This window comes from Patagioenas fasciata, chromosome 6, assembly GCF_037038585.1.
Source record: "Patagioenas fasciata isolate bPatFas1 chromosome 6, bPatFas1.hap1, whole genome shotgun sequence".
NCBI classification, from domain to species: Eukaryota; Metazoa; Chordata; class Aves; order Columbiformes; family Columbidae; genus Patagioenas; species Patagioenas fasciata.
Window position 1 is genome coordinate 13185332 of NC_092525.1, and position 18355 is coordinate 13203686.

At 38.9% G+C, this 18355-nt stretch overlaps 1 protein-coding gene across 6 annotated transcripts in view; it reads left to right on the forward strand.

Annotated features, from left to right (window-relative positions):
• Positions 1-18355, forward strand: part of RABGAP1L (RAB GTPase activating protein 1 like) — a 238084-nt gene that overhangs the window by 18492 nt on the left and 201237 nt on the right. For all 6 annotated transcript variants that reach the window (XM_065842075.2, XM_065842079.2, XM_071809961.1 and 3 more), the window contains 6 exons: positions 7616-7783; positions 8992-9169; positions 13031-13241; positions 14603-14777; positions 15538-15698; positions 16525-16635. In XM_065842075.2, coding sequence (XP_065698147.1) covers positions 7649-7783; positions 8992-9169; positions 13031-13241; positions 14603-14777; positions 15538-15698; positions 16525-16635 — 971 coding nt within the window. In that variant the 5' untranslated portion in view covers positions 7616-7648. Of the gene's footprint in view, positions 1-7615; positions 7784-8991; positions 9170-13030; positions 13242-14602; positions 14778-15537; positions 15699-16524; positions 16636-18355 lie in introns of those variants that run through there.

The window sequence follows — 18355 nt, forward strand, 5'->3', positions numbered from 1 at the left end:
GGCAATGAATTAGTATTTCTTGTGTTTTTAACTGATGTCGGAAGTGACACTTTGCACGACACTTGTTTGGCAAGGAGAAAGGTTGGCACCCTGTATCACTGCTGCGTTGAGTCATACTGCTGTTCCATATGGTCTCTTTTGCTTAATGTCCTGTAATTCTCATCGGAAATAATAGCTTGTGGAGAAAATAACCTGTCTATTTAATGGAGAGAGATTGTTAAGTGGCTAAATTAGACCAACACTATTACTTTTATTATTAGGGATAAACGATGAAATAATCTCTTTTAAAAAAACTATTGTCTTGTGCTACTGCTTTCTTCTGGAATATAGGTCATTATGTTTTTGAGTGAATGGCCATATAGTTCATGAGATCGACTGGTGCTTGGTTTCAGTTTGAGTGCTGCCTGCAAGCATCATGTAATAATGAAAAAATATAAGAAACCCAATTTGCCAAACTCCAGCTATGAAAGATTGAATACTCCTTGTTACTGCTTTATATTTTCCAAAGCTAAAAATTAATTACTGGCTCAAGAAGCTGATGTGTTAGTGTTTAGTTGATGACAGGGAAACAGTGTGAAGGTGAACTAGAGTTGCTTTATATGCATTGTTTGCTTCATCCTTGAGGCAGAATGAGCTACTGCACTTCAGCTAGTTCTCTGAAATTCTAGTAGACTACTGAGTAAACCTTTTTGCCAGAACTTGACATGTAATTGAGGTTGTTTGTTTTGTTTTGTATTGTTTTAAAAGATACACAGGTAAACTGATAACATCTTTAGAGCAGCAGAAGCCTTCTTATTTACACTTCTTTCTAAGTTGTACTTTTTGGAAGTGGGTAGGGAGAATGATTTTTCTTTTAATTGTCAGAATATAAAATATATTTCCTTAAATTGGTTAAACACTAATAGGGTTAGCTAGCATTGATTATACTTGTGAACAACGTAAATTACTATGTGTCAGCAAGAGTTGTGTATGTTCATCTGTTCTTCAGCTGATGTCTCTTATGCAACTAACTTTTTTCTGTGCGTGGACAAATCTTAGGCATGAAAAATTGTTTAAATAATTGTTAAAAAGAATCCCCCCACCTTATTTTTAACTCTGTGTTGTCTAGGGTTAGCTTGTCCTCCATGACTTTATTTGCTCACACTCTACTCTTTATAGATAACAGTTCACCTGATATTCTTTCACTTATCTGGACCCATATTTCATCTGATGTTCTTGATGCTTCTTCCACCCAACATGTATATTTTAGGAGTTCAGATCAGTGGGTTTGTTTTGTTTTTAAATTCGTTTCTCATCTTCCTTCATGCCTTTTACTGACTGAGATTGATGACCTCTGCTAAAGAGGAGAGATGGTGTTTCTTTGGCTGTAAATGTCAGCTGCTTCCTTGCCTGAGTCATGCTCGGGTTCAGTACCACCCACATGTCTACCATGCCTCTAGAAGGGTTCTTCACACTGATGGTCTTAAAGTTAAATCAAAACCACTGTTTTTCCCTGAGCGACTCCAAATGACAAATCTTTGTAATGTTTAAGTGGCTCGGTGACGTCTGTGTAGTCCAGAGATTCAATAAAGGAAAGCTATTTCCTTTAGAATAAATGTCTCGGTGTTCATAATGTGATGTGTTGAAAAAGTGCTAGTTAGAATTTGAAAAGATATGGATGTAGTATGTTTTTGAAGGAGAGCAGACTTTTTCCTTAAATAGTTTTTCTTTGGTTGTAAGATTGACGTGTAAAAACAGTCTGCAAAACCTCTGTATCTAGGCACCCAGTACAACAATTAAAAACAGTTTGCCGTCCGTGAACAGACTAATTATTTTCTGTTGCCTACATAGGAGATGTTTGCTTTCACAGAGGAGGTGGTGTTGCCAAAATAAACCATGTGATTACTTTCTAGTTGTAGGGGATTGGGTTTTTTTTCATGTTTGTGTGGGTTTTCTGTTTATTTGTTGGGTTCTTTTCACTTCGAATAATTTTTATATACATATATGTATTTTAAAATACAGTGATACAGCAGTCATCTCTCTGTATTAGGTTTATTTTAATCCTGGGAAACAGTAAGCCAAGTAGATGGTAGTTTGTTTTTCCTGTATGTGCTTTACATAATGTTTCTCTGCCTGAGATAAGACACTGGGAAACAATTTGTGGGTAATAAAATGGTAGTTAGAACAAACATAAAGACTTAGCTTCCTAAGTAGAGATTATACTGAGATTAAGGATAAAATGATAGCGCTGCTGTTGTCAGTGAGATTTAAACAAATCTATTTTATGATACCTAGGATTTTCTTCTGCATATGTGTCCACTCAATCAGTAGAGGAAAAGGTTTTGGAGAAGATGGTTATCTGCTTCAACGTACAATATAGCAAGGAATTTTATTACGTGGTTTAGTCTTTCAGTGAAAAAGCATTGAAAAGATAAAAGCTTTGTGTAGTTGAAGCATTTGTTAGCTTTCTGGGAAAGATCTGCCTCTCATTAATGTTAGCAAGCATACAGGGGTGAGAGCTCTGCGTGCCTGATTAAAGTTAGCAAGCTCATGGGGCGAGAGCTATGGTAACATGTAGTTTTGACACATGTCCTGAAAGTAAGACGCTGTGGTCTGTGGTCAAGACACTCAGGTATTTGTGTGTTTGTGTGTGCCTAAGTGTGTCTGCCCAGTTTGCAGTTCCCTAAGCGTCAAGTTAGGCTGTAACCACATCACTTCAGGAAACTAGAAATCTGACTCATTATTTGAAGCTCAGTTAGCTTAATGCTCTTTTTGCTGTCACGCATTGTATTGTGTGGCTCCAAAAAGGGAATAAACCATGCTTTTCAGTGCGCAGTTGTACTTCAGACATCTGTTAGCAAAAGCTGAGTCTCTGTGTAACTGCATTGGACCTTCCTCCTCAGAGAGGTCCCAGACATTCTCTTGAGGAACTTTAATTCTGAAAATAGGTAGAACTTATTTACCAGTATTTATTCGAGGTTTGAGATCATCAGGCAAAGTGTATGGCTTTGAAAGCCTGTGTTTAATCCAGGACCTGATTTTGTTTCTCTCATGAAAGTATTAACTAGCCTGCTCTTGATTACCTTCTTTCAAGAAGGCAAGAAGCTTCCTTTTAAATAGGCCTCTTGTTGCTTACTGAAAATAGATAGTTGAACATATATCTCACTTGTTGTCTGGTCATACCTCTATGTTTTTGTTCGTTTTGTTTTTTGTTGGTTATAATTCTGAAACTTTTTTTTTTTTCTGAACCAACAGCAAACTTGCGTAGTAACTTTGAACTATTTGTTGAACATAAACTGGAAGTAAATCCAAAAATGTCTGCTAAGTGCTTTAGAAGACTGATTGATGTAAAAAAGTGGTATTTACATTTGGGGACCAGTTTGATGAAGAAGTTTTTGAATCTGATTAGGTCTGCAAAGCAACTCCCTTCTGGAGAGTCAGTAGCTCTACCTTTGATTCTTCTCCTGTGCCAGTGACTGTGTTGCCAGCAGTGCCCTGTCCTGAGCTACTCTGCCCAGCAATCCCATGGACATCCATCACTACCTGGATATTTGTGTTTCTGTAGGGATGTGCTTTGGAATGTCTGGATTCAATACAAAATACATGGAAGAGTTAGGGAGGGAAGGAGTTAGGAACATTTCTGTCCTGTGTCCCTTATTCTGCTTCAGTGCTGAATCCACCTGGATTCACCTGTATTCCAAGTAGTATGGTTAATTAGCTTTTATCCAGGAGATTGTATAAGCAAAACACTAGAAAGTGAAGTACATCAAAGAGATTAAGTGACTTGACTAAAACTACACCATAAAGCTCACAGAGAAAAACAATGGCTTTTCTTTAGTCATTGTAGTACACCTACAGTTTAAGATTTTTTTTTTTTAAGCAAGATCCACCCACCCCCTCCCTTTTAAAACTAGGTAAGTCTGATTAATTACTTTGTATCTCCAGAATCTTTTGGTCTGAAAACCTGTTTGCCGGAAAGTGTTTTCTGAAATGGTTACTTTAAAAAATTTTAGCTGTTTTGTTACAGTAAGGTTTATTTAGCTGAGTCCTCTTCTGTATTTGTTGTTGGGTTTCTGATTTTTTTTTTTCTTTGTGGTATTGTTCGTCAAAGTGTGGAGGACAAATTATCTTCTCTATAGGAAAGAGAATGACTATTCAAGATACTTCCTTTGTAGAAATTACTTCCTTGCGGTAGTAGCTCATACTTCCCAATATTTGTTCCTGTGAAGAGAACTTTCAAAGCACAGTTTATTGTCGCCTTTCTGAAGGTGTTGTTGGAAGGGCCGTCCTGACTCCTGGCTCTGGTGGTTTGGGAAGTTACCATCTGGTCTGAGGTTTCAATCCTTGAGCAGCATTGGCAGAATAGAAGGTGTTTTCACACCCTGGCCACATTTGCTCATTTGGAGCTAAACTGCACAAGCAGCTTGAATTAAGCAGCTGGACTTCCTGCAAAAGTAGCTGAGGTGCAGTATGTTTGCTGGCTTTCCTGTTCCTGTCAGCCCCTCTCTGCTGGTTATTGCCCTCCCAGGAACTTTAAAATGATAAAGCAAATGCTGAACCTCTTTCATCAGTATTCTGAGGCAGCGTTCAGCTCCAGGTCTGTCTGCTGCTAACTTCAGGGAATAAACTTAACAGGATTGTAGACTGTATATCTGTCTGCATGTTCTGACTAGTGCAATCAAGAAGAAGTTCTTACATTCTTAACTTTTAGCTTTTGTCAGAAAGGATGATAAAAAATGAGAGTTAGTTATGAGTTTAGTAGTAGTGGTCTGTTCTCAGATTTTGTATGTGTCTAATAGGTGACATTGTCATTTATTCTTTAACTTTCATAGGAAAAAATAGGCATTCAAGTGTATAACACAGTAATGAGTAAAAAAGGAGTAAGTCCTCAACAGGTCTGAAGCTAATGACAAAAGGGAAGTGACAGAACCATCTCCTGACTGGAGGTGACTGGAAAGTCCAGAATGCACGTGTCTCTTTTCTTGTTACTGAAGCATAAAAAACCCTTTTCAGATGTTCTGCTCTTTCGCTTCCTCAAATAATGGTAATGCATGATGTTTTTCAGAGAGGTTTTTATTCTTTTTACTGCTTTTCCTCAGAAGTACTTACCTGAAGTATTAGGTGATGTGCCTTTATAACGTAAAAGTAGAAACTTCCTCCCTTTAAGTAGCTTACTGCTTAAGATGGTATAAATCTCCATAATCTTCATGAGTCTGAAAGATTTATTCTTAAACTCTGACATGAATTTTACTCAAGTTGTTTAGTTTGAAAAATGACTTGATCGTGAGTTTTGTTACTTTGGCATTAAAACTGTTTTTGATCAGAGACTGGTCGTAAAATACTGTGTACAAAGTTTTTACTTTCTGAATAACATGTGACTAGAATGGAGGAGGAAATGAGCAGTCTGTACACACTGATATTTTCATTTTTAGTGCACACAGTTTCCATGAATGATCTAGAACACTGCTATTAATTTGTTGTACGTTGAGTTCTCCAGCATGGTCATCAAAGGCTGTTTTAGCAGAAGACCTGAGTGATGTGTAGACTTGTAACTGTGTGAGCTAGGAGTGTAGAGCTGCATTCTTCTGGCTGAGGCATTCACTCCATGCATGTCTGACCTGTTTGTGTTGTGTTTGACTACTAAACTGAAACTGATGTGGCTTTGTTTTGGCTGCAGTGGGATGGAGGGCATTCAGGTGAATAATGCTGATGGCAGGTTGGAGTGGGCTGTAATGAAAGGTTGCAATTAGGGCTTCTGGAGTAATTTATTCAGTTAGCATAGTCATGCATGGAAGAAGGTGTGTGTCTGCACTGGATGTGGTGGTTTAAGCTGATTGTAAAGACAAGCTCAGAGTACACACTTAAGGATATAATAGGCCTTACAACTCAGATGTAATTGCAAAAGTGTGTATGGTATGCATTTAAGTGTCTGATATGAATGAGAAGCTTCTTGAAGTCATCTCATGTTTCTAATATTTCCTTTGTCTTTCAGATTAAAATTTAGGAAGTAGGAATTATCTTAAAGTGCCTTTGTCTGCATAGGGCAAGAACAAATATTTTGTACATCAGTATGCTTCTCTAGTTGCATTATCACAGGGGTTTTTTTGGCTTGACAAATGTTACATTTTCCCTGTTTTTATTATAACACTATTGCTACAAAAAGCTTTTCCTAGTTCACAGTGTGCCTGTCAGTTCTTTCTTTGCTGTGGAAGGAAGAACTGGTGATATGCTAATGTTAGCAGCTTGCATTTGTCTTTTGATAATTAATATAGCAGACCATCTTATATTGGAGTACCTGTATTATTCTCCCATCAGTAAGCACAAAAAGAGGAGGGCGAAAGTAATTTTGTGGAGTTGCACATATAAATGGTTATGACAAACCAAGTCTTTAAAAGAGCAAAAGCATGTTGACTGTAGTTTCTAAAGTGATACAGAACATTTTTGTACTGAAAGTAGACTAGTTCCCACACTTGTTTTTTGGTCTGAAGTTGCTAAACTGTCGCTTGTGACCAGTGTGTTAAGTCCTGCCTGTTCAGAATGGTGGAGAACATGCACATCTTCTTTTTAAGTGCTGTATTTGTGGCTCCCTGTAGCTAGAACTAAATTTGCATTATTTTCTTGATCCCTCGGTGTTCGGGCACTGTGAGCGGCATAGCGAGCACGGCGCAGTTCTGCACCTTGGCACTGCTGTGGAAGGCAATGGGATGCTGAACCTGGCCCTGCTCACCAGTCACAACGTGTTTGTTGAGCTGCCCCTCTTGGGGCACTGTCCAGCCTGGCAGAGGTGACAGTGGCAGTTTGTTTCCCCTCTGGTGTATGTGACTCTGCTGACCTCTGAGCCTCAGGCCCAGTAAATCCCAGCGCTCAGCCAGAGGAGTGGCTTTCAGGAAAATGAAATGGAAATAGACCCTATCTGGAAGTGCGTGCTGTTTATAGTCTATCTGAAAATACATTTTCTCTTTTTTAACACAGAAAGTATAAAACATAGATCCATTTAAAATATAAAAAGTCTAATAGACCTTGTTCTTCATTCTAGCTCTTCCCTAAGGAATCAGGGAAGACATTCTGATTTAGCATAGGTGATACTGTATCTGGTGGATACCTGCAGCAGCTGTCCTCATTCTGAAGTGCTAGGAGTGGGTTTGGTTCTGCATTTTTATATGAACTTGTATAGGCTAATCATTATGTCACCCCCTTTTTATATTTGTTTCTGGGCTTATTTTTTTGCTGTGTGGGCAAGGGAAAGCTTGTTCGCGGTTTCCATAATATTTTTAGCTTTGTTGTTTTGGTTTTGTGGTTAATTTCTTTTTTAAGTGTTTAATTTTAATTCTGTTGTGAGTGGTTTCAGAAAAACTTGCTGTAAAGTATGTGACTGTGATTTAGTATCTCCTTTGACTTCATCACCGATGGATAAAAAGGGTAATAAAAACAACTGTGTCATAGTCGATTGCTAAATGTGTTTATGTGGAGAGCATACATTTTAATATTAAGTTTTTGGAAAATTGTTCTTCAGAATATAATACAATACATTTGTATAACTTGAAGTGTTATGGTATTCCACAATAGCTTCATATTGCCCTATTAACGTATTGTTTACAGCTTCTAAACTAATTATTTAATATTTTTCCTTTGTTAGGTTCTTGTGGTAGGGGGAGAATACTGACCTGAGATGGAAGTCAAAACATCATTTAGCAAAGCCAGTAGGATTCCTGAAACTGTATCCACATTAATTAATGAAGAATTTGTCCTGGTTCATCAGCAACCAGAGGACACTTCTGGAAAAGATGAAAAGCCTCAGCTAAAGGTTTATGATTACTTTATTTTCAATATGTAGTAAGATTTGTATTGATTGCAACTTCTTTGGAATATTTAAAGATACTTGTGTATACTTGAGGAGACTCTTATACTCTAATTTTTGTCCTTGTTTATTACCAATTAAGAGCTCAGATTGAACAAACCTGTCCAAAACTGGCATTTCAGTTTTTCTTTTAGTAACTTATTTGGGCATCAGTTTTGTTAGTATTCTGTGGCTTTATACAATAGTAAAGGACTAAAAAGTTCTTTTCAAAGGCTGAACTTCTGATTAAACCTTGGGAAATATTCTTTATGTAGGGACCAGAGACTCTGAATATTGTTATCTTAAAAGCACTTAATTAGGCTGCATGCGAATAGGCCACAGAGGGTCTTGGTTTTGAGTTTTTAATTTAGATTTCCTGTTTGGTGCTACTCTAGGCATGACCAAGACCTTTTCTAAAAGCTTTCTACCTCTAAACAGCAGAATATTTTAGCATTTGAGTGACAGCTGATTGGTTAATTACAAATTTCCCCACTTGAGTTGCAGTAGCTGATTTACTGGTTTGGGTCCACTTGGAACAATAGGATTTTGTTCCCCTTGAAATGACAGTAAGTACTTAGTCTGTCTTTGCAAAATCGTTTGGCAGTTATTCACAACCAATGATTTCTGTCTGTGTTAAACACAAATTATGTTTGGAAAGAGGCAAGAGACCTGGAGGTAGGATCCATGATGCAGCTTTATTATGGGCCATGGCTTTTGTTTGATCTGCAAAGCTAGTACTTGTCAAAGGCTGTATTTTTCTTTCCCTGGGGAATGGGTCTCACCCTGTTCTTGCCACTTCCTTAGACTTGCACCTCTCCTATGTGGGGGACAATTGCATTGGATATGACTAAGAAAGGAAAATTTTAAGACTAATCTATAACAAAGTCTGTTGATCTTTGTTCTGAATGGAGAATCTAAACACACAAACCTGTGTTTTTAAGAGAGGTCTACAGTTTTTAGGTGGATGGTTATTGGATTGGCAGTGAGGATATGTGCATTATATGTAATGGGATGCGACAATGGATTATGTTTGATTTAATTTTGTTGATTCTTGATGTGTTGTCTTGTTCAGTAAAGTCTCTTAACTTTTGCAATGAGTAAGTATGTTGGGAAAATAATTGTGAAAGTGAAACTACAAGTACCTTTAAAAAAATGTCATCTCTTCCTGCTTACAGGTGTTTTCAAATGGAGATGATCAGCTGGAGAAGGCAATGGAAGAGATACTGAGGGATTCAGAAAAAGACCAGAACAATTTCCCTGCTCTCCGAGAAGGTTCCAGTGAGGCAGGAGATGGGTCACCAGGTCAAACAAATCAGCCATCTCTGCACCTCGTTTTAGACCCTTCTACTACAGGTATTGCTAAAGTGCTTCCCCCTCAATCATATATGGCAGTTTGTTTCTTTCTGCAGTTTCAAGTTAACCTTAAAATTAAATACAAAGCCCTCAGGAGTTTCATGGCAAAACCATACTGGAGAATTCCCTGGGGCCTCCTCTCCTTTTATGATAAGTTGAGGACTGTAGACTGGAATGAATTCTCACTAGATTGATACCCTGTGCTGCTCTGTTTTGATCCAGATAATTTTCATCTTGTGTGCAGCCCTAGATGAGTTAGGGCTCAGTATCGTGTAACTTGCTGAATGGACTGGAGTTGAGGTGGAGAATCAGCTGATGGTGTATGAGAAGTTTCGGGGCAGTTTCACTGACTGTGCTACCTGCAAATGAAATAGACCCTGAGCAAACTGAGAGACTTTTCAGCTTTGATTCTGTCACCAGGTGTCAGCAAGGACAACTTTAGATTTGGTACTTGCTAGAAACGGTTGGTGAAAAAGGAAGGACTGAAAGCTTCTTATGTAAACTATATTTTGTTTATTTTATGTAAACTATATTGTATATATTTTATGTAAGATATATTGTAGCTTGTTTTTCTATATGTATCTGTTATGAATACAAGGCTGTGGCCATCTCTGTGGGCCTTGACTTACAGTTCTTTTTCCCTCAGTAGTATAGAGAGCGCTTCTGTGGCATTGTGTCAAATAGTTCCCATAGCATCTGTTTGGGAAGTGGAAAAAAATAAAGTTTTTGTGGTAGAAAAAGATAGATAGTTTAGTCATAATGGAAACACCCTTCTCTAAATTATGTGTATACTGTATTTTTGAAAAACATGCCTTACTGCCTCCCTGTTTGATGTGCTTCAAACAGAACACAGCCCTTAGCATGAATGAACAAAGAAATACTTGTAGATACATTTTCCTCCTTGCCTCACAATAGGAATAATTCAATTTTACTACCTTTTTGATATAAGTATTGTGGAAATATTAGCTATAATAATAAGAAATAGAAATAACAGAGCAGATTGCACAGAGAGGTTTGAAATGTCTGTCTTTGTAGATACCAAAACTCAGCTGGACAGGGCCCTGAGTAACTTGATCCAGTTTTGAAACTAGCTCAGGTCTAACCTGATCTGTCTTTGGGCAGAGTTAGAGCTAGGTGACCTATAGAGGTCTTTTCCAACCTCGATTACTTTGACTCCATACTTAATGAATCTTTCTTGCACCTCTCTTTTTGTTTCTCAAATGTTGAAATGCCTTTAAAAAACCTGCTAGAAAACAACAATAGCAGCAAAACTCCCAAAGGGTCCCTCAAGATCGCTCCGTCCACAGTATCACAGTATCACAGTATGTTTGGGATTGGAAGGGACCTCAAAAGATCATCTAGTCCAATCCCCCTGCTGGAGCAGGAACGCCTAGGTGAGGTCGCACAGGAATGTGTCCAGGCGGGCTTTGAATGTCTCCAGGGAAGGAGACTCCACAACCTCCCTGGGTAACCTGTTCCAGTGCTCTGTTACCCTCACTGAGAAGAAGTTCTTTCTCAAATTTAAGTGGAACCTCTTGTGTTCCAGCTTGATCCCATTGCCCCTTGTCCTATCATTGTTTGCCACTGAGAAGAGCCTGACTCCATCCTCGTGGCACTCACCCTTTATATATTTATAAACATTAATAAGGTCACCCCTCAGTCTCCTCCAAACGAAAGAGCCCCAGCTCCCTCAGCCTTTCTTCATAAGGGAGATGCTCCACTCCCTTAATCATCTTTGTTGCCCTACGCTGGACCCTCTCCAGCAGTTCCCTGTCCTTCTTGAACTGAGGGGCCCAGAACTGGACACAATATTCCAGATGGGGTCTCACCAGGGCGGAGTAGAGGGGAAGGAGGACCTCTCTCGATCTACTGACCACCCCCCTTGTAATACACCCAAGGATGCCATTAGCCTTCCTGGCCACAAGGGCACAGTGCTGGCTCATGGTCATCGTGTTGTCCACCAGGACCCCCAGGTCCCTTTCCCCTACACTGCTCTCTAGTAGGTCATGCCCCAACCTATACTGGAACTTGGGATTGTTCCTGCCCAGATGCAGGACTCTACACTTTCCCTTGTTAAATTCCATCAGGTTATCCCCCGCCCAACTCTCCAGCCTGTCCAGGTCCCGCTGGATGGCAGCACAGCCTTCTGGCGTGTCAGCCACTCCTCCCAGCTTAGTGTCATCAGCAAACCTGACGATAGTACACTCAATTCCCTCGTCTAAATCATTAATGAATATATTGAATAATATTGGCCCCAGTACTGACCCCTGAGGCACTCCACTAGATCCAGGCCTCCAACTGGACTCCGCACCATTGACCACCACTCTCTGGCTTCTCTCTTTAAGCCAGTTTGCAACCCACCTCACTACTCTATTGTCTAGACCACACCTCCTCAATTTAGCTGTGAGGATGCTGTGAGGGACTGTGTCAAAGGCTTTACTGAAGTCAAGGTAGACCACATCCACCGCTCTGCCATCATCCATCCACCTTGTTACATTCTCATAAAAGGCTATGAGGTTGGTCAAGCATGACTTACCCTTGGTAAAGCCATGCTGACTGCCCCTAATGGCCCTCTTATCCCTGATGTGCCTTGAGATGACACCAAGGATAAGCTGTTCCATTACTTTCCCAGGGACAGAGGTGAGGCTGACCGGTCTATAATTACCCGGGTCCTCCTTCTTGCCCTTTTTAAAGACTGGAGTGACATTTGCTTTCCTCCAATCCTCGGGCACCTCTCCCGTTTCCCAAGACTTGGCAAAAATGATGGATAGCGGTCTAGCAATGACCTCAGCCAGCTCCCTCAGCACCCGCGGGTGCATCCCATCTGGACCCATGGATTTATGGACGTCCAGACTACTTAATTGTTCCCTAACCCAGTCCTCATCGACTAAAGCAAACTCCTCCATTAACCTGGCTTCATCCGGGGTCTCAGGGGTACAGGGTTCCCCAGGACAGCCTCCAGCGGAGTAGACAGAGACAAAGAAGGCATTCAGCAATTCTGCCTTCTCTGTGTCTTCTGCCACCAGGGCACCCACCTCATTCATCAGTGGGCCTACATTGCCTCTGGTATTAGTTTTATCTGCTATGTATTTGAAAAAGTTCTTCTTGCTGCCCTTGACCCCTCTCGCCAGCTGTAATTCTAAGGAGGCCTTGGCTACCCTAGCTGCCTTCCTGCATCCTCTAACAGCAGCCTTATATTCCTCCCAAGTGGCCAGTCCCTGCTTCCATGACCTGTAAACTCGCCTCTTCTGCTTGAGCATACCCAACAGATCCCTATTCAACCACGCAGGCCTTCTGGCTCCCTTCCTCGACTTCCTACGTGTGGGGATGCTCTGATCCTGAGCATGGAAGAAGCAATGTGACAGTGGAGAAAGAACGTTTCTCTTCTGCTGAGTAGGGTGACAAACAGAGATTATTCTTCTTTTCTCCAGCTCCCTGATGGTTTCATGCAGGTAACATAGCTATCCCACAGCTAATAATTCTATAGAAGCTGCAAAGACATGGGAGAGAAGAGATTTAGAGGCATCTTTATGCAAAGTATGAGTAGAATTTGAAGGAAGTATCGACTAAATAAAACACCATCTGGGAATGGAGCTTAAAGAAAAATGGTGTTCTAGCACTGCTAAAAAGATTCGGAAGGCATTTTTTCCCTATGCCATAGTAGGAAACATGCCTTAGAATAGAACAGACTTAACGTTAATATTAAGCCGCCAAATGGGATTTCTTACTATTGGAGCTGGACTTGCGACTCCTGTGTCCATTCTCAGAAAAAAGTAGTAGGTTTTACTATGGAACTCTCAAAGAAAACAATGTGTAAAAGCAAAAGCAAATGGTTAAAGAAGTGGTTTTTTTCATTTTCAGAAATCTCTGCACCAAGGCCATCATCTCCCAGTGAACCCCGGGAAGAGGACAGTGTGTTGTTTAACAAACTGACTTATTTAGGTTGCACAAAGGTGTCTGCCCCTCGAAATGAACTGGAAGCTCTACATGCCATGGCAAACATGAAATCCTCGAGTCAAGCCCCCTTACCTGTAACGCTTTATGTTCCAAACATTCCAGAAGGCTCTGTAAGGTAACACACAAAGTTACTTTTGTTACCTGCACAGGCAGATAAAAGGTGGTTTCTGACTTTTTTACTTGCACAGGGAAGTAGTTTCTAGAGACTAGAGAACATTTACTTGCCCCTGCGTATTGACTATAATTTTGCACAGAAAGACAGAAGGACCTTCAACCACAATGTTATTTTCTTCCATTTTTCTCTTTGAATGCAATTTCAGATTTTGTTTGACATTACAGCAGTATTTTGTTTGAATTAGGAAATTACACTGCATACTTTTACAATGGCAACTGTCACATAAACAGGAGATTTAGGTGTGCTGTACCTATTTTTGTAACCATTGTGGCCATTCAAGAAGGTTGTTTGCAAGTGAAACTGCAGGATCTTTAATTGCAGAGGACATAGGTAAGTGAAGGACTGCCTAAGACTCTGCACAGAGCTGTATAGGTGAATCCATGTGTGACAAAATACGCTCCATCAAAGTTCAAGTGACACCAGTGTCAGCCCTGAGGAGTGTTTCCATTCCAGGTATCTGAACAGGTGTCATGTGGGGTTCCATTTAATGTGTCCCACCACTATTACAGTGTGCTGGATCCTTTCTGGGCTTTTCTTGCCTTTAGCAGATTAGTCCTTTATTTATATTGTTACAAACTTGCAGTTCTGTTCCAGGTAATGTTTATTCCCCCTTGATGTGAATGTGCATATGGACAAGTACTGAAAAGACAGAGCAGAATTATGTGGTTCTAACTACTGTTCTTTACAGCTCACTGTCTAGTAGTCCATTCTGAGACTGCCACCCCTGTTGTCGTTCTTTACAGTTTCTGAAATATTCTTTGGGTTCTGAGTTTGAGAGGAATTTAAAACTTTGCATGAGCCCTCAGATCGGTGATAAATATTCACCTGAACACAGAGACAAGCATTTGCTACGCTACACTGTCCTGTAGGTTCTGAATAAAAGAGGTTTTCTTAATGTTGTCTTAAACAGATACTTAAATTTTTGTATACTGTTGAATTTTCTTTGATCCTTGCATGCAAATTGCGTTTTCATGGTTGCTGTGGTTTCTACATTACTACTCTTGCGTTTTTTCATGAATGATTGCAGAGCAATGATGGTCATTGTTATTGCTTGATACAGAGGTGTTATACTTGTCTATATTGTGGAGTATAAAATAAATTAAGCCAGTGTTACAACCAGAAATACTTATATCTTAAATTTGGCAAGCCTGACATTTCTGTTCATACTGCCCATCTTGTGTACTTGAATTTAGTAATAATTACAGTTTAGATATTTGTTTATTTAATTGCAGAAAAGCCTTGTAGATGGGCCTGTTTTACTGACCTTTTTCTTTGATCTTCTCTGTTCTTCTCCTTGACAGAATAATAGATCAAACAAGCAATGTGGAGATAGCCTCTTTTCCGATCTATAAGGTCTTGTTCTGTGTGCGTGGACAAAATGGAACTTCAGAGAGTGACTGTTTTGCATTTACAGAAAGCAGCTGTGGAACAGAAGAGTTCCAGATTCATGTTTTCTCTTGTGAGATTAAAGAGGCAGTAAGTACTAAATGTTATACAGTGACTGGTAAAAAGAATACAGGTGGTATTTTATGAAGTTATTCCAGACCTGGAAATGGTATATAGTGCCCTGAAAATATAATACGTTTCACAGAATGTGCATCTAGTCATACATGAACATTAATATAGATTATTTTTTTCTTCCAGTACTTCCATAAAATTTCAAAGTTCGCCGTAATGGGAAGATTTAGAAAGCTTAAGTTTAAGACAACTATTCTGTTTGTCAGGCCTCTTTTGGGTAGGTTTCAGACTGAAGTTGCAGTCTAGACCTTGAGAGCTACAAAGAATCATTTCACAGTACTCTGCCCTGGATGTTTTAGGAAGAGCTAGGTGATAGTCTGGAGGAAAAAGATTTTCTAGGATGGAAAAATACAGGTTTAAAAAGAAGTCGCCTTGTTTTTTTGACATCTGCAAGAACAAGCTGTAAGTTGTGTTGTTAAATACACAACCTGAAAAGTACATTATTCAGGTCCTTTAATTCCTAATCTTGTAATACATATTAACTTACTGAGCATTGCATGAGGAGTGAATGTGACATGAATCAGGAGATGTTGTTACTGAATTTACTTGGTTATTAAACACCTGATCTGAATGTTGTGTGTTAGATGTGGTGTGCTTTGTGTTCAGTACAAGAGGCAAGTGACAGTAATTTTATGGCCTTCAAAATCACATCACAATACCTGATTAAAAATACTCTTTTATTTTCGATAAAACTAATAATACTTTTACTTCTCTGCAGGTCAGCCGAATTTTATACAGTTTCTCAACAGCATTCAAACGTTCTTCCAAACAAGCTTCTGAGCATGTTAAGGACTTTGTTCTTCCTACTCCAGATAGTGATGTGTACACTTTCAGTGTTTCCTTAGAAGTCAAAGAAGATGACGGAAAAGGAAATTTTAGGTAATCTGTATAGAAAGGGAAAAGTAGAAATCTCTTTGGAAAAAGCATTTAGCATATAGCAGAACGCACAGCTGGTTTGTTGCAGTAAAATTGATTTGGCATCTTCTCATAAGTAGACTTGTTATAAAAAGGAAGCTGTTACTTTGCTTTTACAATTTTATTTTCTGTATCTTTTCTGTAAAAAGATTAAAAATCAAGATGCCTTTTTCAACTTAGTTTCTTTTAAATGTGATTTCTGGTAGGGATGCTCAAGGTAGGCCTGTGTAAATGGAAAAAATAGTAGGAAGTCTGCTAAGAACTGTAGTCAAACCAACTTCCTTGAGTTAATACAGTCTAGTAGTTTCCCCTTTTTGATTATTTTTTTTTTAAATAAGCTAATAAATTCTGAAGGTATCAAAGATTTAGAAAATGCAAACTTCTCTAAGCTTTACAGGGGACAGAGGAGCAAAGTGTTCTTTGTCTGACAGTTAACTACAAGATATTTTGAAATGGAAGAGAGAGCTGAAAATAAGATTTAATTCTGTGAAAATGTCCTATTTATTTTTTGCTTCATAGCCAGTATATGGCATATTTTCTATCATTTTAAAACCCAAAATAACCCTTGCATTTTTGGATACGTTTATCTGATAAAGCCTTCAGACAGCTGGCATACTAAGTGTGAGCCTGGTTTTCTTCAGTGCCAGTTTTTTACTTGGGAATAAAGGAAAATAAAGTCTCTCAAATCAGTTGAGCCACTCACAGATTAAGTGGGCTGCTACTGTCTTTTCTGTACTTAATAGTTTATGTTCTACACTGAGATAAGAGACTTATTTCTTTATTCTTTTAGCCCTGTGCCAAAGGATAGAGATAAATTATATTTCAAGCTTAAACAGGGAATTGAGAAGAAAGTGGTGATTACAGTTCAGCAACTCTCGAACAAAGAGCTGGCCATAGAAAGGTAAGACTCATAAAAATAATGCAGGTTAAGTTTTTGAAGGAACAGTATTTAATGTACTTTTCTTGGCTTTGCATGTTATGTGACAGAAGAAATACCACAATTACACAGAAGGTGTTATTGCACAATATAATTAATTCATAGGTGTGTGGTTCAGTTTTAAATTTTTTTTGAAGTATTTTTGTGTGGGTTTGTTGGTTGGTTGGTTGGATGGTAGGTGAAAACAAGAACCAGAGCCCGTAATATTCAAACATTGTTTTTTTGCCTTTTAATTGCCTTTCTGAATGGGGTATTAGGATACTCATGACATTCAAATGCTTTGGATTTTGCTTTCTGTTGCTTTGAAGCATTCCAAAACCACACATTTATTGCAATCCTGCGTTACCAGCATCTCACTGTTTAGCAAAAGTAACGAGGTGAGCGTGTCTGAGCTGTGTTACACCTTGGAGCATGTGAATCTGTCAGATCAATTGTGCTGGAACAAGTTGGGACTCAACCTGCTGGTCAGAAGCAGCGATCTGCTGGTGGAGGCTTCAAGACGAGTGAGATTGCTTTGTAGCTGTGCAGTGAGAGGATGCGAATGTTCATCTCTGAGTGACGGTGAAGAGCTCAGGAATGGCTGGTGACTCCTGTTGCATTTCCTGGCAATTAGATGAGGGGCGATCCCCTTTGGACAGTATAACCCGACCTTCTGTGCAAAGTATTTGCACAAGAAGTGGCCATGTATGTGAAGACCATCAGTTAATGTGTTCATTAACAGTAGAGTCTTGTAACTACAGTAGTAGTAGGTACTGTATTAATTTAAATGAGGAAATTCTTTCTCAATAGCTTGATTTTTTTTTAAAGTAGCAAATGCCACCAGATGGCAGTCTTAGAAAAGAGTAACAATAGGAGAATTCAATTTTAGCAAAAAGAGAATTAAATATAACAGGAGAATAAAGGAAAAAAACAACAACCCTCCCGAAACCCTTAGGTGTTCTCTTGACTTGCTTTGAAGCTCTTATTTCAAAAATGAAATAAAAATCTTAAACAGGGAACATACAGCACAATTTTTTAACATCATTCTTTTTTACTGTAAAACTGTGCTTTTACTACTCTTTGGCTTTAAAAAAAATTCCTATTTTCAATATATTTTTAATTTAAATAATTTTGGCTTCAGAATTCAGTTAATGAATGATGAACTCTTCTAAACATTTCTGGATAGCATTGGATTGGCTTGGTTTGGTTTTTTTCCTTCCCCTTCTCCCTGCAGGTAAAGCTGCCTTTCTTAGAAAGTAGCTTTTATGTTGTTTAGGATATTCAATTAGGATGTTATTTTTATCACCACAAGCATTGCTAATAAGTTACTTAATTGACATGACATACACACGCTTGTAAGCCATTTTATATACTTACCCTGCATAGAATTAAAATTCAAAACCAGTATAAAACATCAGTTCAGGTTACTTCAGACAGTGAACTTCTAAGCAGTTTAATGCATCTTCTAAAGTATTTCTAAGTGGAAGTTATAAAGCAAAAAATGTTGTTGCTAAAGAAATTTTGTCTCTGATATAAAGAGTTCAAGAATCTTTCTTCACGGTCTCAGGAGAGTGAACCTGGTATCCTGCAGAGAAACCCAGGCTCCATCCTACAATGTGCGATATCAAGTCACAGTGGTTTACAGGATTCAGAAAGGAAATCCTGTTCAGTGATTGGGGGATTTAAGAAGGTTGTTCTGAAGAGT